Genomic DNA, 21,374 nt, shown 5'->3' with positions numbered 1-21,374 from the left:
GAAAAACATAATGGTACATAGCGAGGATCGAACTCTGACCTGCCGACCACAAGTCTGGTTCTTAGCCATTGTGCCACCGACACTCATCATCTGCAATATGTTTATATTTTTTCAGCAGATGCGTTATCTCTCTTAAATGGACAGACGATGTGACGTACAAACAAAGGATAGATCTTCATTTCAAACGTCTTCTTCTCCGCCAAATTCACTGCCTCTTCTCATACTTTCTCTCTTCCCCTCTTTCAAAATAATTCCTTGAAACTGGTAAGAATGGGAGGAAGACTAAATTTTCGCTTGCAGCACTAACACTCATCAGCCGAAACGCAGAAATACTTCCACCTTTCTGTCTTCTGTGTGGTAGAAGAAGTATTGCATTGGTCAAACGGGTCATTCCTGCATACAAAGCACGTAGTAGCTAATGCTGCTGTGGGTTGTGGACTCAGTACTAAAATTTAGAAAATAAATAATCTATTAATGATTTTATCAATGTTTTTTACTGATGCATAACATGTCCTGTCACGTTATGTCAAAATGATTTTACGCGCAATAACAAAATTTGTTTGAACGAATTTGATCGAACCATTTGCAAAGTTATCGGCGATAAAGTAATGTAATGTAGGTAGTATACAAATACATTAAAACAATTGCGTAAGCTATAAGTTTGTTGATTTATTATTTGTGAATGTCGTGGTATTAATCAACTGATATAACGTGATCTTTGACATTGATGCAAGAGATTATTGTCACACTTATCATAATTTAAACTCCCGCTAATAATTCAGTATAAATTTGTTCACAGAAAGTGTAAGTTGAAGAATCATGTGTATTATACGATTTTATCTAGGCGAGGCGTTTAGTGCACATAAAACAAATGAAATATTACAAAAATTAAAACTTGTGGACTCCGATGTTTTGGCTTTATCGACAGAACTGTGTTACCACGTGGAAGTTGAGGAGGGCAATTTAAATATTAATCAAATTAAAGTTTTGAAATGGCTTTTAAGTTCTCCTTTACATCCGTACGCTTTGAGAAACGAATCATCTTACAAATGCTTACAAAATAACCAGTTAATTATTGAAATAGGACCCAGGTAAATATTTACTCTTCTGTCTTCTTGCACTTTACATAATTTAAACAAGACCTGTTTAATTTTCTTGAAAAATTTGCTATAAAGCTTCAAACGATGTTTTTTTTATTTTTAAGGTTTGGTACTGTGCTATTTTATAGTTATAATAATCTTCGTCGACATTTACTTGTTATAAGGCCAATGCTTTGACACGATATTCCAAATTTTTACTCTCACAAATATTATAATTTTACATTTACATCCACTTAGTTTTGTAGAGGTATTGTAAACTGTAATAAAATCAAGGACATCTTTTCAGATTTAACTTTTCAACCGCTGATTCAAGTAACTCTGTTCAAATTTGTGAGAGTGTTGGTTTGAGAGATGTTGTCCGTCTGGAGTATTCCACTAGATACCTCATCACCTTTAAACAAGCAAAGGATGTCTCAAAGGAGTTGTTTGAAGAATTGGCTGCACCATTACATGATAGGATGACACAATGTATATATACAAAGGAAAATCTTCCTCGGAACAGCTTTAACGAAGCTTTACCTAAAGATTTGGAACCTTGGTATGTTGTGCCTTTACAAAAAGAGGGTATGGCTGCAATGAAAGCTGTTAATCAAAAATTAGGTAATTTTTTTACTTGCTTTTCATTTATATATTATTGCATACTTTTGTTTAGCTCATAAAATATTGATATAAAAAGATAGAATTAACCTCTGGAGCTTGCTTTTCTTTAGTTTTAGTACAGATATGGCTAAATGTAATGTAAACTTTATAAAAACAAAGGTAACAAAAAAGTAACAGGTTCTAAGTTACTAGAATAGAGGTACGACTAGTGAAAAAGTAAATGCAATAGTCATTTGCTGTACACATCAGTATAAGTCTATTCAAATGTCTTGGTGGCTCTTAACTTGAGTCATTGCGCAGAACACAATTTTAGGAATACCTGGACATAGTGGGATTTGATGATCTTGTGCTGTTAAGATATATGAAAAGACTAATAATTGAGTTTACAGGTTTGGCTTTTGATGAGTGGGATATGGAGTTCTACATGAATTTATTTGTAAATCAGTTACAACGAGATCCGACCAGTGTTGAGTTATTTGACCTTGCTCAGAGCAATAGTGAACATTCAAGACATTGGTTTTTCAAGGTAACACCATCTATTGATATTTACCTTAATTTATATATTTTTTTTCTTTAATTATAAACTATATCTTTTTTAGGGCAAAATCATTTTAAATGGGAAAGAAATAGACGAGTCACTTATAGATATGGTGGCATCTACACAAAAGACATCAAATAACAACAATGTTATTAAATTCGGTGATAACAGCAGGTTTATATTTCTTTTTAATATTTAATTTTGATGGATGATTTAATTTTACTTAAAATTACACCATTATTTTTATTGGATTATAACAAATAATTGTTTACATTTTTAGTGCAATCAAAGGTTTTGAACATACAAAACTCAGGCCGATTGATGTAAGAGGGCCTTCTGAAATAGTTCAAGAGACCACTGAGTCTGATATAATATTTACTGCGGAGACACACAATATGCCCACAGCGGTCGCTCCATTCAGTGGAGCTACAACCGGTACTGGAGGAAGGATCAGGGATGTGCAGGGAGTGGGTAGAGGCGGACATACAGTGGCCGGTACAGCTGGTTATAGCGTTGGGAATCTTCTTATTCCAGGTAAAACTATATTTTTATTAAAATGTATTTGTCTGCTAAAGTTGGCTTAAGCTTTAATATGATTACTTTAAAATTGATCTATATCTAGCAATTCGTACGTCTTGGTAAAACTAATACAAAAATTGCGTATATTATTCTAAATTGTTTTATTTTTATCTTTTTTATAATTTTACTAGTAGTCACCAGCGTCTCTGTCCGCGCGCAGTTAAAAAAAACTTAATTAGTAGTCTATGTGTTCTTCCAGACTATGTTCTACAGATGTAGATGTAGGCACAGATATGCCAAATTTCATCGAGATCCGTTAAGTCGTTCCAGAGATACCTTCAATCAAACAATCATCCATACAAACATTTGCACTTATAATATTATTATCTTACTAATATTTTAAGAAGTAAGATTGTCTATATTGTATTTATTTATTTTAGGTTATGATTTACCTTGGGAAGACAAAAGCTGGAAATATCCAAATAACTTTGCGAGTCCTTTGCAAATTATAATCGACGCTAGTAATGGTGCTTCAGATTATGGCAATAAATTTGGAGAACCAGTTGTATCAGGTGGGTCTTGTATATTATTTATTTTAGGTTTTATACAATAAATTTTATTTTTTACTTATTAAAATACAATGAAACTAACGTAACTATTTTTTTACAGGATTCGTCCAATCATACGGATTGAAAAACGGCGATGATGTAAGAGAAGAGTTTGTGAAGCCCATAATGTTTAGCGGAGGAATAGGATACATGCCACATAGTATGATTAAAAAGAACAAACCTGAAAAAGGCGAGTTACTAACACACTATCAACATAATTAACGGTTAACTATATAATGTATAATCTAATACTATAGGTTCTTTTTATGACATGTATGTTTGTTTGCTGTTAAATTAAATACTTTACAATTTGTCTTATTGTAATAGGAATGCTACTAGTGAAGGTGGGAGGTCCGGTGTACAGGATCGGTGTGGGAGGGGGCGCGGCTTCCTCAGTGGCGGTGCAGGGCGGGGACTCCAGAGACCACGCCCTCGACTTCGGGGCGGTACAAAGAGGTTAATATGTAACAGGAATATGACCGTGCTTTGAATTGGGTATGCATGCAAATCTTTGCTTACTAACATATATTTTAAACACGTACTTTTAATATCTTTTGATTTTAACTTGGGATAAATAAAAAAAAAACTGCTAATACATCATATATTGATTTGATAGTTTGCACCTAAGTTTTATTGCTTGAGCGCTAAGTTTGTTTCAGCTTTTGTCATCCATTTAATTGGAATGTCAGGCGGCCTAGCTATTTAGTCTCATTAAGGTAATAACATATGACTAACATATTTATAATAATTATTATTTTACTAATGCTTCAACTTTTAATATACCTATTGTTTAAATATTCATAAGTGTGTGTTATTTCGACAGGCGATGCTGAAATGGGAAATCGTCTGAACAGGGTTGTAAGAGGTTGTCTAGAAAGTGAAATAAACCCAGTTGAATGTGAGTTCTCTTTAACGTAATTTTTTTTATCAGTACTCAGTATTAAAATTTAGTAAAAATCAATCATTTTTCTGATAAAATACGTAAAAACAAAAAAAAATAATAATAATGTACTTGTCGTTTGTGTATATATATGACATGACTATCTGAAAATGAGACACAAATATTTCATTTTTTTAAATAGTTGTGTGAATTATTTTTACAAAAAAAAAAAATTAGAACATTTAATCTTTTCCTTGTAGCAATCCATGACCAAGGCGCTGGTGGTAACGGCAACGTATTAAAAGAACTAGTGGAGCCCGAGGGCGCGGTGGTGTTTACCAAGGAGTTCCAGCTCGGAGACCCCACCATCACCACACTGGAGCTCTGGGGCGCCGAGTACCAGGAGAACGATGCTCTACTCTGCACTAAGGAGAACCGACCTATCCTTGAAGGTGATTTAAGAAAAAAAAAACTTTTTTTATCTTGCTGACACAGGGGGAAATTTTTATATTTGTTAATTTCATTGTTACTTTCTGTAGCTTAAAGGTCTGAACCAATTTTGATGAGTGTCGTGTTATTAGAATCGTATTCTTCTTCTAACCGCGGGTTTCTCAGACCTAAATCTCTATATAAAATATATCGTCATCCTGTCATTATCTTTGACAAAACAGAGATAACATTATCTTTTAAACGGAGATTTTGGTCTCAGAAACCCACGGTGTCATGGATTAAAAAAAACGTAATAAGTAGCCTATGTGTTCTTCCAGACTATATCATACACCTGTGCCAAATTTCATCATCCGTTGATCCATTCCAGAGATACCTTTAAACAAAGATCCATCCATCCAACCATCTAAACATTCGAATTTATATTAGTAAGACTTCATGTAATGGTTTTTCTTAAATTACAGATATTTGTAGAAGAGAAAGATGTCCAGTCTCGTTTGTTGGTGAAGTAACAGGCGATGGTTACATGAGTCTTGTTGAAGATTCATACAAAGAGGTCCACATTCCCCGAGAGAATAGACTAAAGCCTGAAATACAATCCAAGCTACCTTATGACTTGCATTTAGATGCCGTATTAGGTAGGAAAGTTTTAAATTTATTTGTAAAAGTCAAGACCGACTCTGTTAATATGTTATATGATTGGATTTTTCACAATATTTTGACACTTTATATTTTTTCTGAATTTTGCAGGTAACATGCCACGTAAGGTATTTGACTTTAAGCAAGATAAAACGACTAAGCTGCCATTGTCTTTGCCCAATGACATAACAGTAGAAGCTGCTTTAAACAGAGTTTTGCGACTCGTCAATGTTGCCAGCAAGAGATATTTGACTAATAAGGTAACATTTCTATTCTTTACAAACATATTTAAGGTATAGAATACTATTAAAGCACGGAATGTATTAAAGAAATTTCTTAATCATACTTGATACTTGTAAATATAACGCGTAATACGAAAAATCTTGACTATAAACAATATTACAAGAACAAATATACTATAGACGGACAAGGCTATCTGAACCATTAGTCATAAGTCAAACGCAAAAAAAAGATGTCACCAGATCCTCTTTGTTTTGTAGCTGTCATGTAATTTTTTTTCTTTTATGTAATTTTCAGATCATTTTACACAGTTATATGTGTAGTTTTTTGGTGACTATATTTTTGTTTATATAATTGTTCTGTAGGTGGACAGATGTGTGACAGGTCTGGTGGCGCAGCAGCAGTGCGTGGGGCCGCTGCACACGCCGCTGGCGGACTGCGCAGTCATCGCCCTCTCGCACTTTGACCTCGTGGGCTCCGCCACATCCATCGGCACACAGAATGTTAAGGGTCTTTTAGACCCCGCGGCCGGCGCACGTCTGTCTCTAGGTGAAGCTTTGACTAATCTGGTAAGTACTTGCTTAAGTTACTAGCTGTCGCCTGCGACTATCCGTGCGGCATTAAAACAAAAACTTAATAAGTAGCCTATGTGATCTTCCAGACTATGTTTTACATCTGTGTCAAATTTCATCTAGATCCATTTAGCCATTACAGAGATACCTTTACCTTTACCATCCATCCATCCATCTATTTAAACATATTGCTATTTTATATGTTGCGTTATGATTCTTGACGGTTAGTTACCAATTTAGTTTCAAATTAAATGTGAGAAAGAGTAAGGAAATAAACTAAAATAGGGTTTTCTTTACAACTTTGGCACGCCAATGGTTAACTTTTTGGCCTGTAATTATGTTAAACACCTTATGTTGCATTTCGACAGTTGAACTTGACGGTTAAGTATAAATTTGTAATGTGTGATGTATATGTAGGTGTTTGCTGGTATATCAGCGTTGGAAGACGTGAAGTGCTCCGGCAACTGGATGTGGGCTGGTAAGACAGGTGCGCAGGGCGCCGCGCTGGTGGTGGCATGCCGAGCACTCTGCACCGCCATGGCCGACATCGGAGTCGCCATCGACGGCGGCAAAGACTCCCTCTCCATGTGCGCTAATGTTGCCGGACAAACTGGTATGGAAATACTTATATACTTTTCAATTACCTTGACGGCTCTTAATTTCGTGCGAATCGCTGTTCAGAATACAATTTTAGGTGTGTTGGAGCGTAGTTGGATGGCACTGAGCAGCGCACTGATGCCCTTGGGCCTTCAATTTACTTGAAAAGAATAATAAATATAATATTGATAATTAATAATTTTTTTATACAATGTGTTTTTAACAAGAGTATACAAGTGGTTATCGAAATATTGTAAAAAAAAATCTTTTTGAAAAATCTGTATTTTGGAACTCATAATAACTAATGTTTGTTTCAAGTTTGAAATTAACATAAAATAGAAATAGATAATAAGAAATATAAGGTGGGTAATTTTTATTGGAACTGTTTGTTTGTTAGTTCGTTCCCCGGGCACTCTGGTCGTGTCGACGTACGCGCCGTGTCCGGACATAACTGTCAAAATAGAGCCAGCGCTGTTGCAAGAAGGTTCCGCTCTCATACATGTTCCAGTGACGCCCGGCAAATATAGGTAACTATTCTTTAAATAATTCAATTTTATTGGAAACAAAAGGACGTTTTTTGTAAATTTCTCTATGTACTTTTAAAATGGTTGTATATATAAAAGGAAAACATTTTTAGTGATTGTTTTTATGTTGAACAGAATCGGTGGTTCATCTTTAGCGCAGTGTTACAAGCAATTAGGCGACAATCCTCCAGACTTAGACGACCCCGCAACTCTTAAAGCATTGTTCAAAACCACCCAGAAATTACTCAAAGGTATTTTATAATTGAGTAAAATAAAAAAAAAAATTCTTATTATTAGAATTTTTCTGTAATTTTTAACACCATGTTTTTTTCAGAAAAGAAACTTCTATCTGGCCATGATATAAGCGAAGGAGGTTTTATAACAACAGTTTTGGAGATGGGCATTGGTGGAATTCGGGGCTTAAACATCGATCTGTTAGTGGAAAAGGGTGTTTCAGTGATTGACTCGTTGTTTAATGAGGAACTCGGCATTGTTGTGGAAGTTGCACAAAATGACGTTGATTATGTACTCAATGAGTATAAGAAGAATGGTGTTATAGCTAAAGTTGTTGGTACTACTGGAAAATATGGGATGCAGTCAGAGGTAAGTTATATGAAACTAAAAACCATTAATTTAAAAAAAATCTTATAATATCTATTGGTTTAAAGTTCCGTGAGATTGTTATCTTCCTAATATTCTAAATGCGAAAGTTTAGATGGATGGATGGATGGAAAGATGTTTGTTTGAATGTATCTCTGGAACGGCTGTAGAAATCTTGATGAAATTTGGCACAGATGTACATATTATGTTTTTTTTATTATGCACGGAAGGAGTTTCCTGCAAAAGATAGTTATTAAATAATTACACAATAAAAACAGCTTACGTATAGTCAGTCCGATTTCGGCACTGATTAATTTCATGTGACTAATTATTTTATTCCGTTGGTTTTAAAAATTATTTCTTGTTTCACAGGTTGTAGTGAAAGTGAATGGAGATTGCGTATTGAATACAACTTTAGTGAAAGTGTACCGCATGTGGGAGGAGACCAGCTACCAGCTGGAGTGTCTGCAGGCAAACTCCGACTGTGTTACACAGGAATGGCTGGGTAAATATTTTTATAAATATTTTTTTGAAGAATAGATTTAGGCTAGATTCTAGTCTATTAGATTTAGTAGAAGATCTATAGTAAATTTTTTCAAAAATACAATTTAATTTCACTTTACACTTACGCTCGTAACCCAGAAGGTAGGCAGTGATTACAAATCTTGACACATCTCTGAAGAAATTGTAACAATAAACTATTGTATTAATTTATTAGAATATTTTATTGTTAATATCTCCATTATTATAATTGATTCAATTTTTCTGATAGGTCTGGAAAAACGTAAAGGCATAAAATATAATGTGACATTCGACCCAGCTGCAGCGGTTGTTAAGTCAAACTCGGTCAAAGTTGCTGTCATAAGAGAGGAAGGTATGTTATTAACTTTGAATATCATCAGCTCACTATACATCCCCACTTAGGGAATCAAAGCCTACCCTAAGTTAGGGGTGAATAGGATATAATCAACCATGCTAACCCAGTGCGGGTTGGTTACTCTGAGTATGGCAGTATTTAATTGTTAAGTTTATATTTACACTATCAAAATATTCATGCAACAACATAGTTAAATAAATAAATAAACATACTGTTATCATTATGTTTGATGAAACAAAGATAGCAATATTTTTTACAAACTTTTTTTTACAAATTATTTTTTACAATATTTGTTTTGTAATGTTGAATATGTTTGTAGGTACTAAAAATAAATTCGTGGCTTATTCAGAAATATCTAAGTAGCTTTGAGGATTTTTTTTTTATCTGTAATGATTTATTGTATTTGTATTAGGTACGAATGGTGATAGAGAAATGATTGCGTCTCTGATGATGGCCAACTTCGAGGTATTTGATGTGACAATGAGCGACTTGCAGGCGAAGAAGATCACTCTGGATGCTTTCAAAGGATTGGTCTTTCCTGGTGGCTTCAGTTATGCAGGTAAAGTTTACTGTTAAAATTTTAAAATTGTTTTTGTATAGACGCGCCATAGATCATGGTTAAATCCACATTTTAAAAATTAGTTTTTTTTAATTTAAAATCACTGAATAAATTTTAAAGTTTCATTTCTTTCAAAATTAAAAGAAAAATTACTATTACCTTGTTTTTTACATTTGTAACTTTAACTTGTTTAGATTTATTATTAGGTAAATAATTTAAGAAGTATAAAAATTCCATTATAATAGTGTTTATCAAAAACATTTAATGAACAATAACAACAACGTGGGATGAATTACATCAGATATGAGGAGGCCGCGACCTCAACCTGACCCAACCTCGACTGATAAATTACAACACTGACTGATTTTGTTTGTTATAAATATATTTAAAGACCATTAGAAATACCTCATAATTTGTATTCAAATTTTTAAAATGTAAAATATATACATATATATACAATCACAAAAAAAATATTACTTAGTATAAAAATAGTAAGATTAGCAATTTTGGAGGTTAGATAACAACTATTATCGTAAATCATATTAAATAAACTATATATTTCAGTATATATAAAACACTAGCTGTCGTCCGCGACTCCGACCGCGCGGAATTAAAAAAAACTGAATTAGTTATTTAAAAAAAACGTAATAAGTAGCCTATGTGTTCTTCCAGATTATGTTCTACACCTATGCCAAATTTCAGCAAGATCCGTTGAGCCATTCTGGACGTAACTTCAAACATCCATCCATCCATCTCAACATTCGCATTAATATTAGTAAGATTAATATCATCAATCAATATGTTATTTTCATTTGTGATGGAAATGTGGTTATTTTTTACAAAAAGAATATAAAAGATTATTTCTACAATGTAACAATTGCAGACACCCTTGGGTCTGCCAAAGGTTGGGCAGCAGGCATACTATTCTCTGAGAACTTGCACGCTCAGTTCGCGCACTTCAAGAACAGAGAGGACACGTTCTCTTTGGGCGTCTGCAATGGCTGCCAGCTCATGGCCATGCTGGGCTGGGTCGATGTTGATGATTCCAAAAACTTTGCCAACAAGACACAGATATTCCTCGACCACAATCTCTCTGAAAGGTATATTCCATAATTAACTATTTTAATAAAGTCAGGTAATAGATTATTCCGCCTCTAAATATTTGTTGCTATTATTTGTAGGAGAGTAATTAAGAGGCAATAAGAGTAAAAAGAAAATATGGTTTTTGACTCAAAATAAAATGCAGAAATAAATACCCCTTGTCCTCTCTTACCAATCTGAATATGAATTAAATAGCTATTGTAGAGATTCACTACCACTGGTGGATTCGAAATTTAGATATCCTTGTCCAATTTATGTGTAGTATTTATTTATTCTGAGAATTTAAGTATTAATATTTTATGTAAAACTTTGTAGGTTCGAATGCCGTTGGAGCGCTGTAAAAATAACAGAGCGCGCTGATGATGTGTGGTTCCGCGGCATGGGTGGCAGCGTGGTGGGCGTGTGGGTGGCGCACGGGGAGGGGCGCTTCGCCCTAGCCGAGCCGAGCCTGCTGCAACGCCTCAAGGACAACGGACAGCTCGCCATGCAGTACGTGGACGACGACGGAGCACCCACTGAGGCTTACCCAATGAATCCCAATGGAAGTCCCGGTAAGATTCACTTAATATTTAGTTCTAAGATAAAAAGAATTGTCAATATCCTCTCAAGAAGGGGAATCAAAATATCATGTAACTTATTAAACATACCTTCAAGTAGAGATTGTTATAAAAAGTAAAAAAAAAACAACTTAAAGGGCGGTCGCGGGTATGCTATTTCTACTAAATTGGCCAGTGCTGCCATCTAAAGTGGTGCGAAAATGACAAGACATTCTTACAAAGTTAATGAAAATGACATTGGATAATATAAAATGATAATTTGCAGAGGGAATAGCGGGCGTGCGGTCCCGCGACGGACGGCACGTGGCCATGATGCCGCACCCCGAGCGCTGTGTGCTGCGCTGGCAGTGCCCGGCCCCGCCTCCAGCCGCTAACACACAAGCCTCGCCCTGGCTCAGGCTTTTCCAGAACGCCTACATCTGGGCGGCTAACAAAGCTTAGGGAAAATCAACCTTCTGTTGTATGCAATAAAGTTCAAATTTTATTTACTTGATGTTGGGAAAATCTTGCCATATTACAAAAATTCTTGACATATAATTTTTATAACTGGCAATGTAAAGCATTGCTTATTTGATTTTTTTGTTAAAATTGTGAAATTAAAAAATAATGATTTACCTTCATCTTTCAGATGTTTGTGCTTCTTAAATAGAACCAGTTTCAAACAGACTTTTTTATATTAATTCTAAGTCTACAATTATAATAATGTAGATATTAGTGACAATATATGTAATTTCTAAATGATAGCTCAAATTATATAATAAAAATTAACTAAAAAAAATAAGACAATATAAACAAAAATAGATTAATTTTTAATATTGTTCCTAAATTTACATGTAAGAAATAATATTATATTTTATGAAGTATAAAAAAGTATAAATTTATATGGGACCAGACTAATATGTAATTTAAAAAGTTTTAATATCTTGTCAAATAACTCTGTGGATATTAAGTTGATTTAGGATTGAAATGCTCTTTTGTTAGAGTCGTTTTTGCACAATAGTATATTTAATGGCCATATTACAAAGTGCTAAAATCGTCTTGTATTTATTTTCACATTCCAAACATGCAGTTTATATTTTTAAACAATGATATTTGTAAATAAATAAAAACAAAATACATACCTCAGTATATTTATTGATCTAAACCTCATGTTTAAGGCCTCCGTTTAGACATTTGTATAAAATACTAATTCAATGTCAATTTAGAAAAACAACACAAAGATAACTTGAATTCATAATAAGTATACTTTACTATTTTTATTAACAACATATCAAGAATTAAAAAAAATATATTTTATAAACCCTCATGGTTTTGTGTTATATATTATTACTGTATTTTTAGAAGTAAATTTGAAGTATTTAATTTATATTTTTACATTATTTTAATATATTAAAAAAATAGTTAACTTTTTCCTACTAAGTAGGGTTGGCTACAGGCAGTCTACCCGCTGTAAAAAATGAAGCCAAAACATTAAGTTTTTTAAAACCTTGTATGACGATAACATGTGAGTGGGATAAGGCTTTGGAGTCATAAATTTATCACATTTATTATATTGCAAATAAATAATTTTGTTGCGGTTGGTGTCATTGGTCACATGAGACTCAAATTGCACCTTCACCTCAAGACATTTGCCTGTTTTAAATTTTAATTTTCATGACCTTACCTTTATGACATAATCATGAAATGCTTTTCTGCATATAATAAAACGAATTTGATGATAGTGTGCAGTAAATAAGTATTGCATAATTTTAAGTCACTCTTGCTCCTTATTTTGAAGGATTAGGCGGATAACATGCTTGATATTCTGTTTATATACCTTTTCAAGTATAAAATCTGCAGTAAATTTTGTTGTAAATTGCAGTTGCATATCAATTATATGTTCATTGACATTATATCTTGTAATGATCTACTAATGTCTTTTCTGCGAGCTTTTTCTAATGCTTCACACAGTACAAAAAACCATCTCTGAGGATCTGCCTTGTGTTCGTAAGCTTCTAATAATTTTGCTGCTTTCATTGATAGATTCTTGTTGTTTAAATCAATTTCATCTATAACACATTCACGAATCTTGAGATTTCTTGCTAGGTCACGCCAAAAGATTCCTATTTCTTCTGTTATTGTTTCCAATATTCGTTCCTTTTTCCGTTTACTCATTGTACCCAACGGATTACTGTTCATAGTCTCAATAGTCTCATTTTTGTATGTACTATGGTTACAATGTTGGTCAATCACTGAAAATATTTATTGATTATAATTAATGCATTTTTATTAATATAATGAAATTGATACTAAATAATATACTTAATTAATATATTGTGTAAGATAAGTAATTTGGTGCAGTATAAGTTATACAGTACAATACACCATATGCAGTATTGTATATACTGTTAATATAACTTCGAGTAAGATAAAAAAACCCAACCCAATTTTTTTTTTGTCTTTAAGCTGAGTAGTTACTTTAAATATGTAGATAAATAGCCGAAACCTCAAATTATGAAAGCGGATCGAATTAATTTATCTATTTGTATTCTCTCAGATCTCGATAACTACAATTATTAAATACAGCAGTTAACAATGTTGAACTAGAGGGGCCCATCTAATTAAATATAGATGAAGGAGAAAAATTGATGCAAAAAATAACTAATTTACCATATTGATTGATATTTCCTCGCGGGACATGAGTCGATTCGTAGTTATGTATTTTGCGTAAAAGTTCCCTGTTGTTTGAAAGTCTAGAAGCCACTTCTTTTAAGGGCATGACATTATCTTCCGATAAAATATCCCTTATTTCTAATACTCTCATTAGCTCTCCTATAGTATTTATATTCTCATATCTTCTTGGAGAATCAATTTCATCTTTATAATATTCTTTTAGTACACCTAATATTTGACTATGTTTATCACTTTGACCTGCGCTTAATATTATTTGTTGTTTTAGATGAGTGTAATCTGTTAAAGTCATTTTCTACTTGATTTGAAAATACTTTAACTTTTAGAAGCGACGATTTTGATTTAAAAAAACCATGAACAAATAAAATCCTATAAAAACTTATAAATCCCTAAAATACCTTGATATGTTTAAATGATAATTGATGACATTGACAGAAAAAGGTTTACGATTCGTTTCACGAAACATTTTCATACTTCTATGTAAAAATTCAATACAAACGAATAGAATTTGCCTGAATTGTGTGTTGTTGTGGTTGTCTTCAATAAAAAATTTATTAAATCAGATGTTTAGAAACAAAACCTGCTGTAACGAACTAAAAATATTATTTAATTTAAAACATTTATGTTTATTAAGAGCATACCAAAACGAAACGTAATAAGCCTTTTTTCTCGGGGAGTACCGGCAAAAGCGAGATTTAATTTTTATAAATGTAATCGTCACTTTTCTCAGGAATATACAGTACGGTCGAGGCGTGCTATATTAAACTTGAAATTTTCGTTAAAAATAGCACTTCAAATGTATATTTTTCGAATCTGATATTGAAAACTTATACATTGTATGTTTGTATGTCTTCGTTGTATCGATAAGAATAATGTACTTAGATTTATAGTATAGAAGATAATTGTCTATCTTTCATATTAATAAAATGATATAGTTAATTATATTAAACATATTACATTCCTTCAATTAGCAATTAAACAAACAAAAAACGAAATAACCAGTAGGTGAGTATTCCCATTTCCCACACAAAATGACGTCTTTTAACAGTGAAGTTCCACTGACGAAACACATTTACATGTATAGGCACTTGTATTAAAGCTTATTGTTATATGTTATCAAAGAAGATAAAAGGCACGTTTTATACAAATGATTTGGTAGCCGATACTCACAGTAAAATAAGTCTCTACTAAGACGTTGAAAGTAAGAGTTCTGATAATAGGTCATATAGAATTAATGATATAATGGTGCAGTACAGAAGACAGACGATTGTGTTTATTAATGTTTCTTATCGGGGAATAGCAAAGTGCGCTATGACCCTACTATCAGTATGTTTCGGACTCTTTATTAAGTTAGACAGTAATATGCTCAAAGTGGTGTAAATTTTTTGAAAGTTCAACAAAAATGTATAGATTTTGTACAAATACATCATTTTTCAACGTAAAAAAAGTTTTACGCGGTCATAAGAATTGTAGGAAAAACGTGCTAAGATGTGCTTCCACTCACAATGTAGGCTCCGAAAATCTATTCCCTGAAAGAGTAGACTTTCCCAGTAGGCACATTGGACCTAGAGACCAGGATGTAGTAACAATGCTAGATTTGCTTGGGTATAAAGTATGTACGAGCTACGAGTACATTATTTATGTGTGTTTTTACTAGAAACTGGATTTTAAGTTTTGTATTTTAAATTTAGAGTTTAGATCAGCTGACAAATGATGCGGTGCCCAAAAAAATTCAGTTACAAGGCCTTATGAATATCGATGAACCTATGAGTGAGTACATTAGCAAAGTTGATTTTTTTATAAGTTATTTTAATTTTGCTGTAACTAAGATTCATAAATGTACCGTCGCACCTTCTTCCGTTTTCGAAGAAAGTTTATACGAATGCTTTTAAGACATATTGTAGTGAAATAATTACATTTTATCCTGTCAAATTTGCAGGTGAATATGATCTTATTGAACGAGTAAGAAAGATTGCTGAGAAAAATCAAATATGGCGTTCGTATATTGGTATGGGCTACCACAACTGTTGTGTCCCACATACGATTATGCGTAATTTATTCGAAAATCCTGGATGGTAAGACGGATTTAATTTTCATTGTTAAAGTCATCAATACATTAGCTTCAGTGCTGGAGGCTAATTTAGAGATTGTTAACATATTCAAAGAAGATAGACTTGAACATCCTTTGTTATAGGACCACACAATACACACCGTACCAGCCAGAGGTTGCTCAAGGAAGATTGGAGGGGCTCCTCAATTACCAGACAATGGTCAGTGACCTCACCGGACTGGACGTGGCAAACGCATCTCTGCTGGACGAGGGTACGGCTGCTGCTGAGGCGTTGTCTCTTTGCCACAGGTAATAGAACCCTTTGGTTACAAGTTACAGGTAACATCAGAAAGTACGGTACAGTCCGGGTCTTTGATCCAAGTCTGCAAAGTAGAAAGTCTTTGATCTTAAATAATTGTGTATATAATAAAAATATGCATGCAACAGGGAATAACAAAAGCAATATTTTAACTCAAACGTCACTTTCCAGACACAACAAAAGGACAAAGTTTGTGGTATCAGAGCGTTTGCATCCGCAAACGTTAGCAGTGGTACAAACACGACTGGACGCGCTGGGGCTAGAAGTGAAAGTGGTACCGGATGTGCGCTCCGCTGACTTCGCGCAAAGGGACATCTCAGCCGTGCTCTTGCAGTGTCCTGATACAAGAGGATTGGTTTACGATTATTCTGGATTAGCGGCTACTGCGCACGAACATGGGGTTATTTTAGATTTTTTAAATTTTTAGAAATAACTAGCGGTCGCTTGTGACTCCGTCCGCGCGGAAATAAAAAAACTTAATAAGTAGCCTATATGTTCGTCCAGTTTATGATCTCCATCTATGCCAAATTTCATCGACATCCGTTGAGCCGTTTTGGAGATACCTTCAAACATACATACATCCATCCATCTAAACATTCGCATTTATAATATTAGTAAGAGTAATATAGTAAGATTAATTTGTATAATATAAAATTGAGTAATCGTTCTGAAATTGATTTAAGAACGATATGGAGCGAATAAATGAACGATCATTCACGAAACTTAGTTAAAAATGCAAAAAATTTCCATGAAGACCAAACAATATTCTTTTATGTAGACCTTAGTGGTGGTAGCGACGGATCTCCTAGCAATGGCGCTACTGCGTCCGCCGGCGGAGTGCGGCGCTAACTTAGCTGTAGGCACCTCTCAAAGGCTGGGGGTTCCCTTAGGCTACGGCGGACCCCACGCGGGGTTCTTCGCCGCAGAACATGCTTTAGTACGTCTAATGCCAGGCCGGATGGTTGGCGTTACACGAGACGCATCAGGAAGGGATGCTTATAGGTAAGTTTTTGGTTACTTTATGACTTCGAAATATACTTTTTAAATTGTGTTAAAGTTATGAACAATGTATTTCTAAACTAGCAATTAAATAAGCGATGTTCTTCGATTGATTATAAATCGGGCATATGATGCGACAATTCTAGTTGGTACCCTCAATATATTTTTTATTAGGTTGGCTCTACAAACACGGGAACAGCACATACGCCGCGACAAAGCGACCTCTAACATCTGCACGGCGCAGGCGCTGCTCGCCAACATGTCTGCCATGTTCGCGGTGTACCACGGACCTCAAGGACTGAGAGACATCGCCACTCGAGTCCATAACGCCACACTTGTTTTAGATCACGGTAAAAAAGTAACATGTAGATTTTTAATTTATGACCTCAGTCTATGACAACTTTAAAGAAATATAGTTCAAAAAGATTAGGATGAAATGTAGCGACAGATAAATAAATAAATCATAAATCGATAATATTCATGAATAACCCACAATAATCCCGATTACAAAATGTTCTAAAATACAGCGAGAGGTTAGCACAGTTATTATTATTATTATTATTATTTTGAAAAAACCCGTAGGTATTAGAGGTCGCGGTCACAAGCAGTCCAATGACGTATACTTTGACACGCTACACGTGGTGCCTCATCCCGAACACGACGCGACAGCTATCAAAGCGCGGGCACAGGAGAAGAAGATCAACTTGAGATACTTTGATGATGGTGCGGTCGGAGTAGCGTTAGACGAAACCACAACTATGGAAGATGTACAAGATCTACTGTGGATCTTTGACTGCAATAATGTTGATGAAGTAAGAACATTGAATATTAGTAATATCAACAGTTTCTTTGGTGTTAAGTCGTTCATATTTGGATATAATCATTTAAAAGCAATATGCGCAAAGTTACTTTGTTATCTTACATTATACACAGGTAGAGTTGAAGTCATGTTTATACAGTGTACAAAAAAGTTCATGTTCTGATAGGTGATAGGAACATAAAGAATAAAGGATAGCTTCATGCTCGTTGTAGAAATAATGGAATGGAAACGAAAGTTTGGAAGGGGAAGGGATAAAATGATGCGGTTACTTCGTATTCCTTGTGAGTTTACTTATGTTATTTTGCATTTGTTGTTTTAATGGTTTTGATTGTATGAACGTTATCATTGAATTAGGTCAAGCACATTAAGATCAGGAAAGGTCAATAACGAAAGTTGTACAATAAGATAAACGTATTGCGTAAATTATATTACGATATTGTCGATTAGAACGCGTATTTATTATGAATGGAGATTAAAGGAAAAACGAACAATTTAGGGGCTTAAATGCGATTCATTTTAATAGGGAGTGTTATAAGAACGTACCAATCTAATGCTCATAGAAATGTATTATCTAGTATCTCGTAAATATAGCATGTGAAGGTATGCGTTCTTTTTTCAGGTTCTTCAAACGGGTAATGCTTCAGCAAAAAGCGTTTTAAAAGGTCCTTTCCGAAGAACCTCTCCATATCTCACGCATCCAGTGTTTAACATGCATCATTCTGAAACAAGGATAGTGCGGTACATGAAGAGATTAGAAAACAAAGATATCTCCCTTGTCCATTCCATGATACCATTGGTAAGTTATATACGCAAATGAAAGATTTAATATTCACTTCCATATCTCATGGAATGTTCATTAATAAGCAGTACTTTCAATTGATCGTATAATAATGTATTTTGTCCCAGGGCTCGTGTACAATGAAGCTTAACTCGACAACTGAAATGATGCCGTGCTCGTTCCGCCATTTCACTGACATCCACCCGTTCGCGCCGCTCGACCAGTGTCAGGGATACCACACGCTGTTCGAGGAGCTGGCCCGAGACCTCTGCGCCATCACTGGCTACGACCGCGTCTCCTTCCAACCTAATAGGTCAATTACTATAGTTTAGTAGATGGTGGTAAACGGAGAAGTATTACCACGCATTATTCGTAACTAAAAGGCGTGTCTGTTTATGTACTTATTTTTTTCTACTGAACTTGTGCAAACTTGAATGAAATAAAAATCGCGTGAAGGACGATAATTTCAATGAATGATGTGCAGCGGTGCTCAAGGCGAGTACGCGGGACTGCGCACGATCAAGCGGTACCACGAGTTCCGCGGCGACGCGGGCCGCCACATCTGTCTGATCCCCGTCAGCGCGCACGGCACCAACCCCGCCTCCGCGCACATGGCCGGCATGCGCGTCTGCGCAGTCCGCGTCAACGCCGCCGGGGAGATAGACATGGACCATCTCAAGGATTTGGTATGAAACACATTCTCCTTCATTCATATTATCACCTCTGAGAGCCGCAGTCAGACTACGAAATGAAGTAAGAATGTGAATGTTTATTATCCTATAATTGTGTGATGGTAAAGGTAGAGGAGCACAGCGCGAAGTTGTCGTGTCTCATGCTGACGTACCCGAGCACGTTCGGCGTGTTCGAGGAGCGCGCGGCGGACGTGTGCGCGCTCGTACACGCGCACGGCGGACAGGTCTACCTCGACGGTGCCAACATGAACGCCCAGGTGTGTCTCCGCCTTTATAACGTACAAGCTTAACTCAGACGCCTGAAGTAGACTTTTCTTACTACACTAAATTGACACTACGCTTTCTAAAGGTGGGACTATGCCGGCCGGGGGACTACGGCAGTGATGTCTCCCATTTGAATTTACACAAAACTTTTTGTATACCGCACGGCGGAGGCGGACCGGGAATGGGACCAATTGGCGTGTAAGTATAAATTTAAAGTCATATTTGGACAAGCTTTTCACCAAACTATCTACCGATACCGGCAAAAAATACTTTACTTATATTTCAGTAAAGCACACCTTGCACCATTTTTGCCCTCGCATCCTGTGGTAGATCCGTTAGCTGATTTAGGTGAGGATGCGCACAGTTTTGGTTCAGTCAGTGCTGCGCCATTCGGATCCTCTGCAATTTTACCAATCTCTTGGGCCTATATAAAAGTGAGTTATTAAAGATCTTATTTTAATCTTTAAACGTCACACAGTTTATTTAATTGGTTGAATAACTAAATAATAACTTCAACACTAATAAATTCTACTTAGATGATGGGACCGAAAGGACTAAAACGGGCGACGCAAGTAGCCATTTTAAATGCCAACTACATGTCAAAAAGATTGGAAGGGCACTATAAAACGTTGTACAAAGGCGAGAGGGGTCTTGTCGCGCATGAATTTATCATCGACTTGCGAGACCTTAAGAAGACTGCCAACATTGAACCCAGTGACATTGCCAAACGACTTATGGACTATGGTTTGTACTCATCTTACGTAAATTATATTCTTACTTTTTTAGCGCGGTGTCAAATTTTGAGGATTTTCTTTCAAGTCAAGATATTTTTATTTAACACACACTACTGCGTTTTTTTTAGGTTTCCACGCTCCGACTATGTCCTGGCCTGTAGCCGGCACCTTAATGATAGAGCCAACCGAGTCAGAAGACCTTCAGGAGTTGGAAAGATTCTGCGAAGCACTTATTTCTATTCGTAAAGAAATTAAGGACATAGAAGACGGTGTTATTGATAAACGATTGAATCCTTTAAAGGTAAAATAAAAAATTATTTCAGTTCAAGATAAATCGTTTTAAATCAGTAGAATTTTTGTTGGTAGAGTTTCCAAAATATTCCATTTGGCTTGTGTATTTTTAGATGTCTCCTCATACGCAAGAAGAAGTGATAAAAGAAGATTGGAATAGACCATACACAAGAGAGCAAGCCGCATTCCCAGCGGTGAGTATCTAAATAGTTAATTTATGTAAGTTAACTATCTCTTGTTGAAATGAAAGTCCATGATTGTGTAGTTAACAGTGTAAAAATGGAGATTTTAACTTTTTTACAGCCTTTCGTGAAGGGAGAGACAAAAATTTGGCCCACTGTGTCCCGTATAGATGACATGTACGGAGACAAACATCTCGTATGCACCTGCCCTCCAGTACTAGATGACTTCTGATGCCACAATTAAAACGACCAAATAATGACTGCATAAATGTATATTTTGTCAATATTGTCATAGAATAAATATCTTCTAACAACGGAATCTTTTTATTTTGCAAAGATAAATTTATTTTTCTATATATAGCCATATAAACAAAAGATTGCAAATATTAGATAGTGTTCAAATTAGTTTACTACCTAATCTTACGGTACTTACTTAATTATATTACGATATAACATTTAAACATCTTAAAGGCAACTTGTTTGTCTTGTTCCAACATATAGAAAATAGAATACGGTTAGCTTAAAATTTACAACAAGTCAATGTGGCAACAACTTTTTTTTTTAGAATTATTTATAAAGCTTTCCGTGATTCAATCATAAAATCATCATTTTTACAA

General features: G+C 34.9%; 3 protein-coding genes across 4 annotated transcripts; 2 read left to right on the top strand and 1 right to left on the bottom strand.

The window, feature by feature from the left end:
- The first annotated feature begins 536 nt into the window (after nucleotides 1-536).
- LOC106715017 (phosphoribosylformylglycinamidine synthase) lies at nucleotides 537-11,486 on the top strand. Of its 2 annotated transcripts, XM_045678255.1 has the most exons (24): nucleotides 537-615; nucleotides 800-1,091; nucleotides 1,387-1,700; nucleotides 2,090-2,226; nucleotides 2,300-2,412; nucleotides 2,519-2,772; nucleotides 3,198-3,329; nucleotides 3,427-3,555; nucleotides 3,693-3,821; nucleotides 4,189-4,263; nucleotides 4,506-4,697; nucleotides 5,157-5,330; nucleotides 5,443-5,591; nucleotides 5,937-6,140; nucleotides 6,561-6,756; nucleotides 7,138-7,267; nucleotides 7,400-7,515; nucleotides 7,599-7,867; nucleotides 8,237-8,369; nucleotides 8,637-8,738; nucleotides 9,154-9,300; nucleotides 10,184-10,400; nucleotides 10,717-10,952; nucleotides 11,224-11,486. In XM_045678255.1, exons 2-24 carry the CDS (start codon nucleotides 820-822, stop codon nucleotides 11,397-11,399), a joined length of 3,996 nt encoding a protein of 1,331 aa, XP_045534211.1. In that variant the 5' UTR covers nucleotides 537-615; nucleotides 800-819; the 3' UTR covers nucleotides 11,400-11,486. The 2 variants fall into 2 exon arrangements, with proteins under 2 accessions (XP_045534211.1, XP_045534210.1); XM_045678254.1 differs by having other exon boundaries at nucleotides 546-1,091.
- An 868-nt stretch (nucleotides 11,487-12,354) lies between these two features.
- On the bottom strand, nucleotides 12,355-13,977 carry LOC106714892 (fas-associated death domain protein). The gene is made up of 2 exons (XM_014508015.2): nucleotides 13,608-13,977; nucleotides 12,355-13,189 (listed from the first exon to the last, which is right to left on the bottom strand). The coding sequence occupies exons 1-2, from the start codon at nucleotides 13,918-13,920 to the stop codon at nucleotides 12,831-12,833; spliced, it is 672 nt and encodes a 223-aa protein (XP_014363501.2). The 5' UTR covers nucleotides 13,921-13,977; the 3' UTR covers nucleotides 12,355-12,830.
- A 971-nt stretch (nucleotides 13,978-14,948) lies between these two features.
- Nucleotides 14,949-21,069, top strand: LOC106715038 (glycine dehydrogenase (decarboxylating), mitochondrial). The gene is made up of 18 exons (XM_014508231.2): nucleotides 14,949-15,240; nucleotides 15,320-15,398; nucleotides 15,568-15,703; nucleotides 15,823-15,987; nucleotides 16,169-16,397; nucleotides 16,776-16,999; nucleotides 17,171-17,346; nucleotides 17,579-17,808; nucleotides 18,436-18,612; nucleotides 18,723-18,907; nucleotides 19,079-19,280; nucleotides 19,394-19,543; nucleotides 19,636-19,748; nucleotides 19,837-19,984; nucleotides 20,087-20,294; nucleotides 20,413-20,585; nucleotides 20,689-20,769; nucleotides 20,879-21,069. Exons 1-18 carry the CDS (start codon nucleotides 15,031-15,033, stop codon nucleotides 20,987-20,989), a joined length of 2,997 nt encoding a protein of 998 aa, XP_014363717.2. The 5' UTR covers nucleotides 14,949-15,030; the 3' UTR covers nucleotides 20,990-21,069.
- The last annotated feature ends 305 nt before the right edge of the window (nucleotides 21,070-21,374 follow it).

Source organism: Papilio machaon, chromosome 6 (assembly GCF_912999745.1).
Source record: "Papilio machaon chromosome 6, ilPapMach1.1, whole genome shotgun sequence".
NCBI lineage: Eukaryota > Metazoa > Arthropoda > Insecta > Lepidoptera > Papilionidae > Papilio > Papilio machaon.
This window is presented reverse-complemented; position numbering and strand designations above follow the sequence as displayed.

What these genes read in the sequence shown, in the direction of transcription:
- LOC106715017 (XM_045678255.1), top strand. Translation starts at nt 820, where the DNA reads ATGTGTATTATACGATTTTATCTAGGCGAGGCGTTTAGTGCACATAAA. An exon ending in ATTATTGAAATAGGACCCAG is followed by an intron (nt 1,092 to 1,386) that starts GTAAATATTTAC and finishes ACATCTTTTCAG; the next exon opens with ATTTAACTTTTCAACCGCTG. An exon ending in GTGACGCCCGGCAAATATAG is followed by an intron (nt 7,268 to 7,399) that starts GTAACTATTCTT and finishes TATGTTGAACAG; the next exon opens with AATCGGTGGTTCATCTTTAG.
- LOC106715038 (XM_014508231.2), top strand. Translation starts at nt 15,031, where the DNA reads ATGTATAGATTTTGTACAAATACATCATTTTTCAACGTAAAAAAAGTT. An exon ending in TAGATTTGCTTGGGTATAAA is followed by an intron (nt 15,241 to 15,319) that starts GTATGTACGAGC and finishes TTTTAAATTTAG; the next exon opens with AGTTTAGATCAGCTGACAAA. An exon ending in GCGTTGTCTCTTTGCCACAG is followed by an intron (nt 15,988 to 16,168) that starts GTAATAGAACCC and finishes GTCACTTTCCAG; the next exon opens with ACACAACAAAAGGACAAAGT.
- LOC106714892 (XM_014508015.2), bottom strand. Translation starts at nt 13,920, where the DNA reads ATGACTTTAACAGATTACACTCATCTAAAACAACAAATAATATTAAGC. An exon ending in AGGAAATATCAATCAATATG is followed by an intron (nt 13,190 to 13,607) that starts GTAAATTAGTTA and finishes AAATATTTTCAG; the next exon opens with TGATTGACCAACATTGTAAC.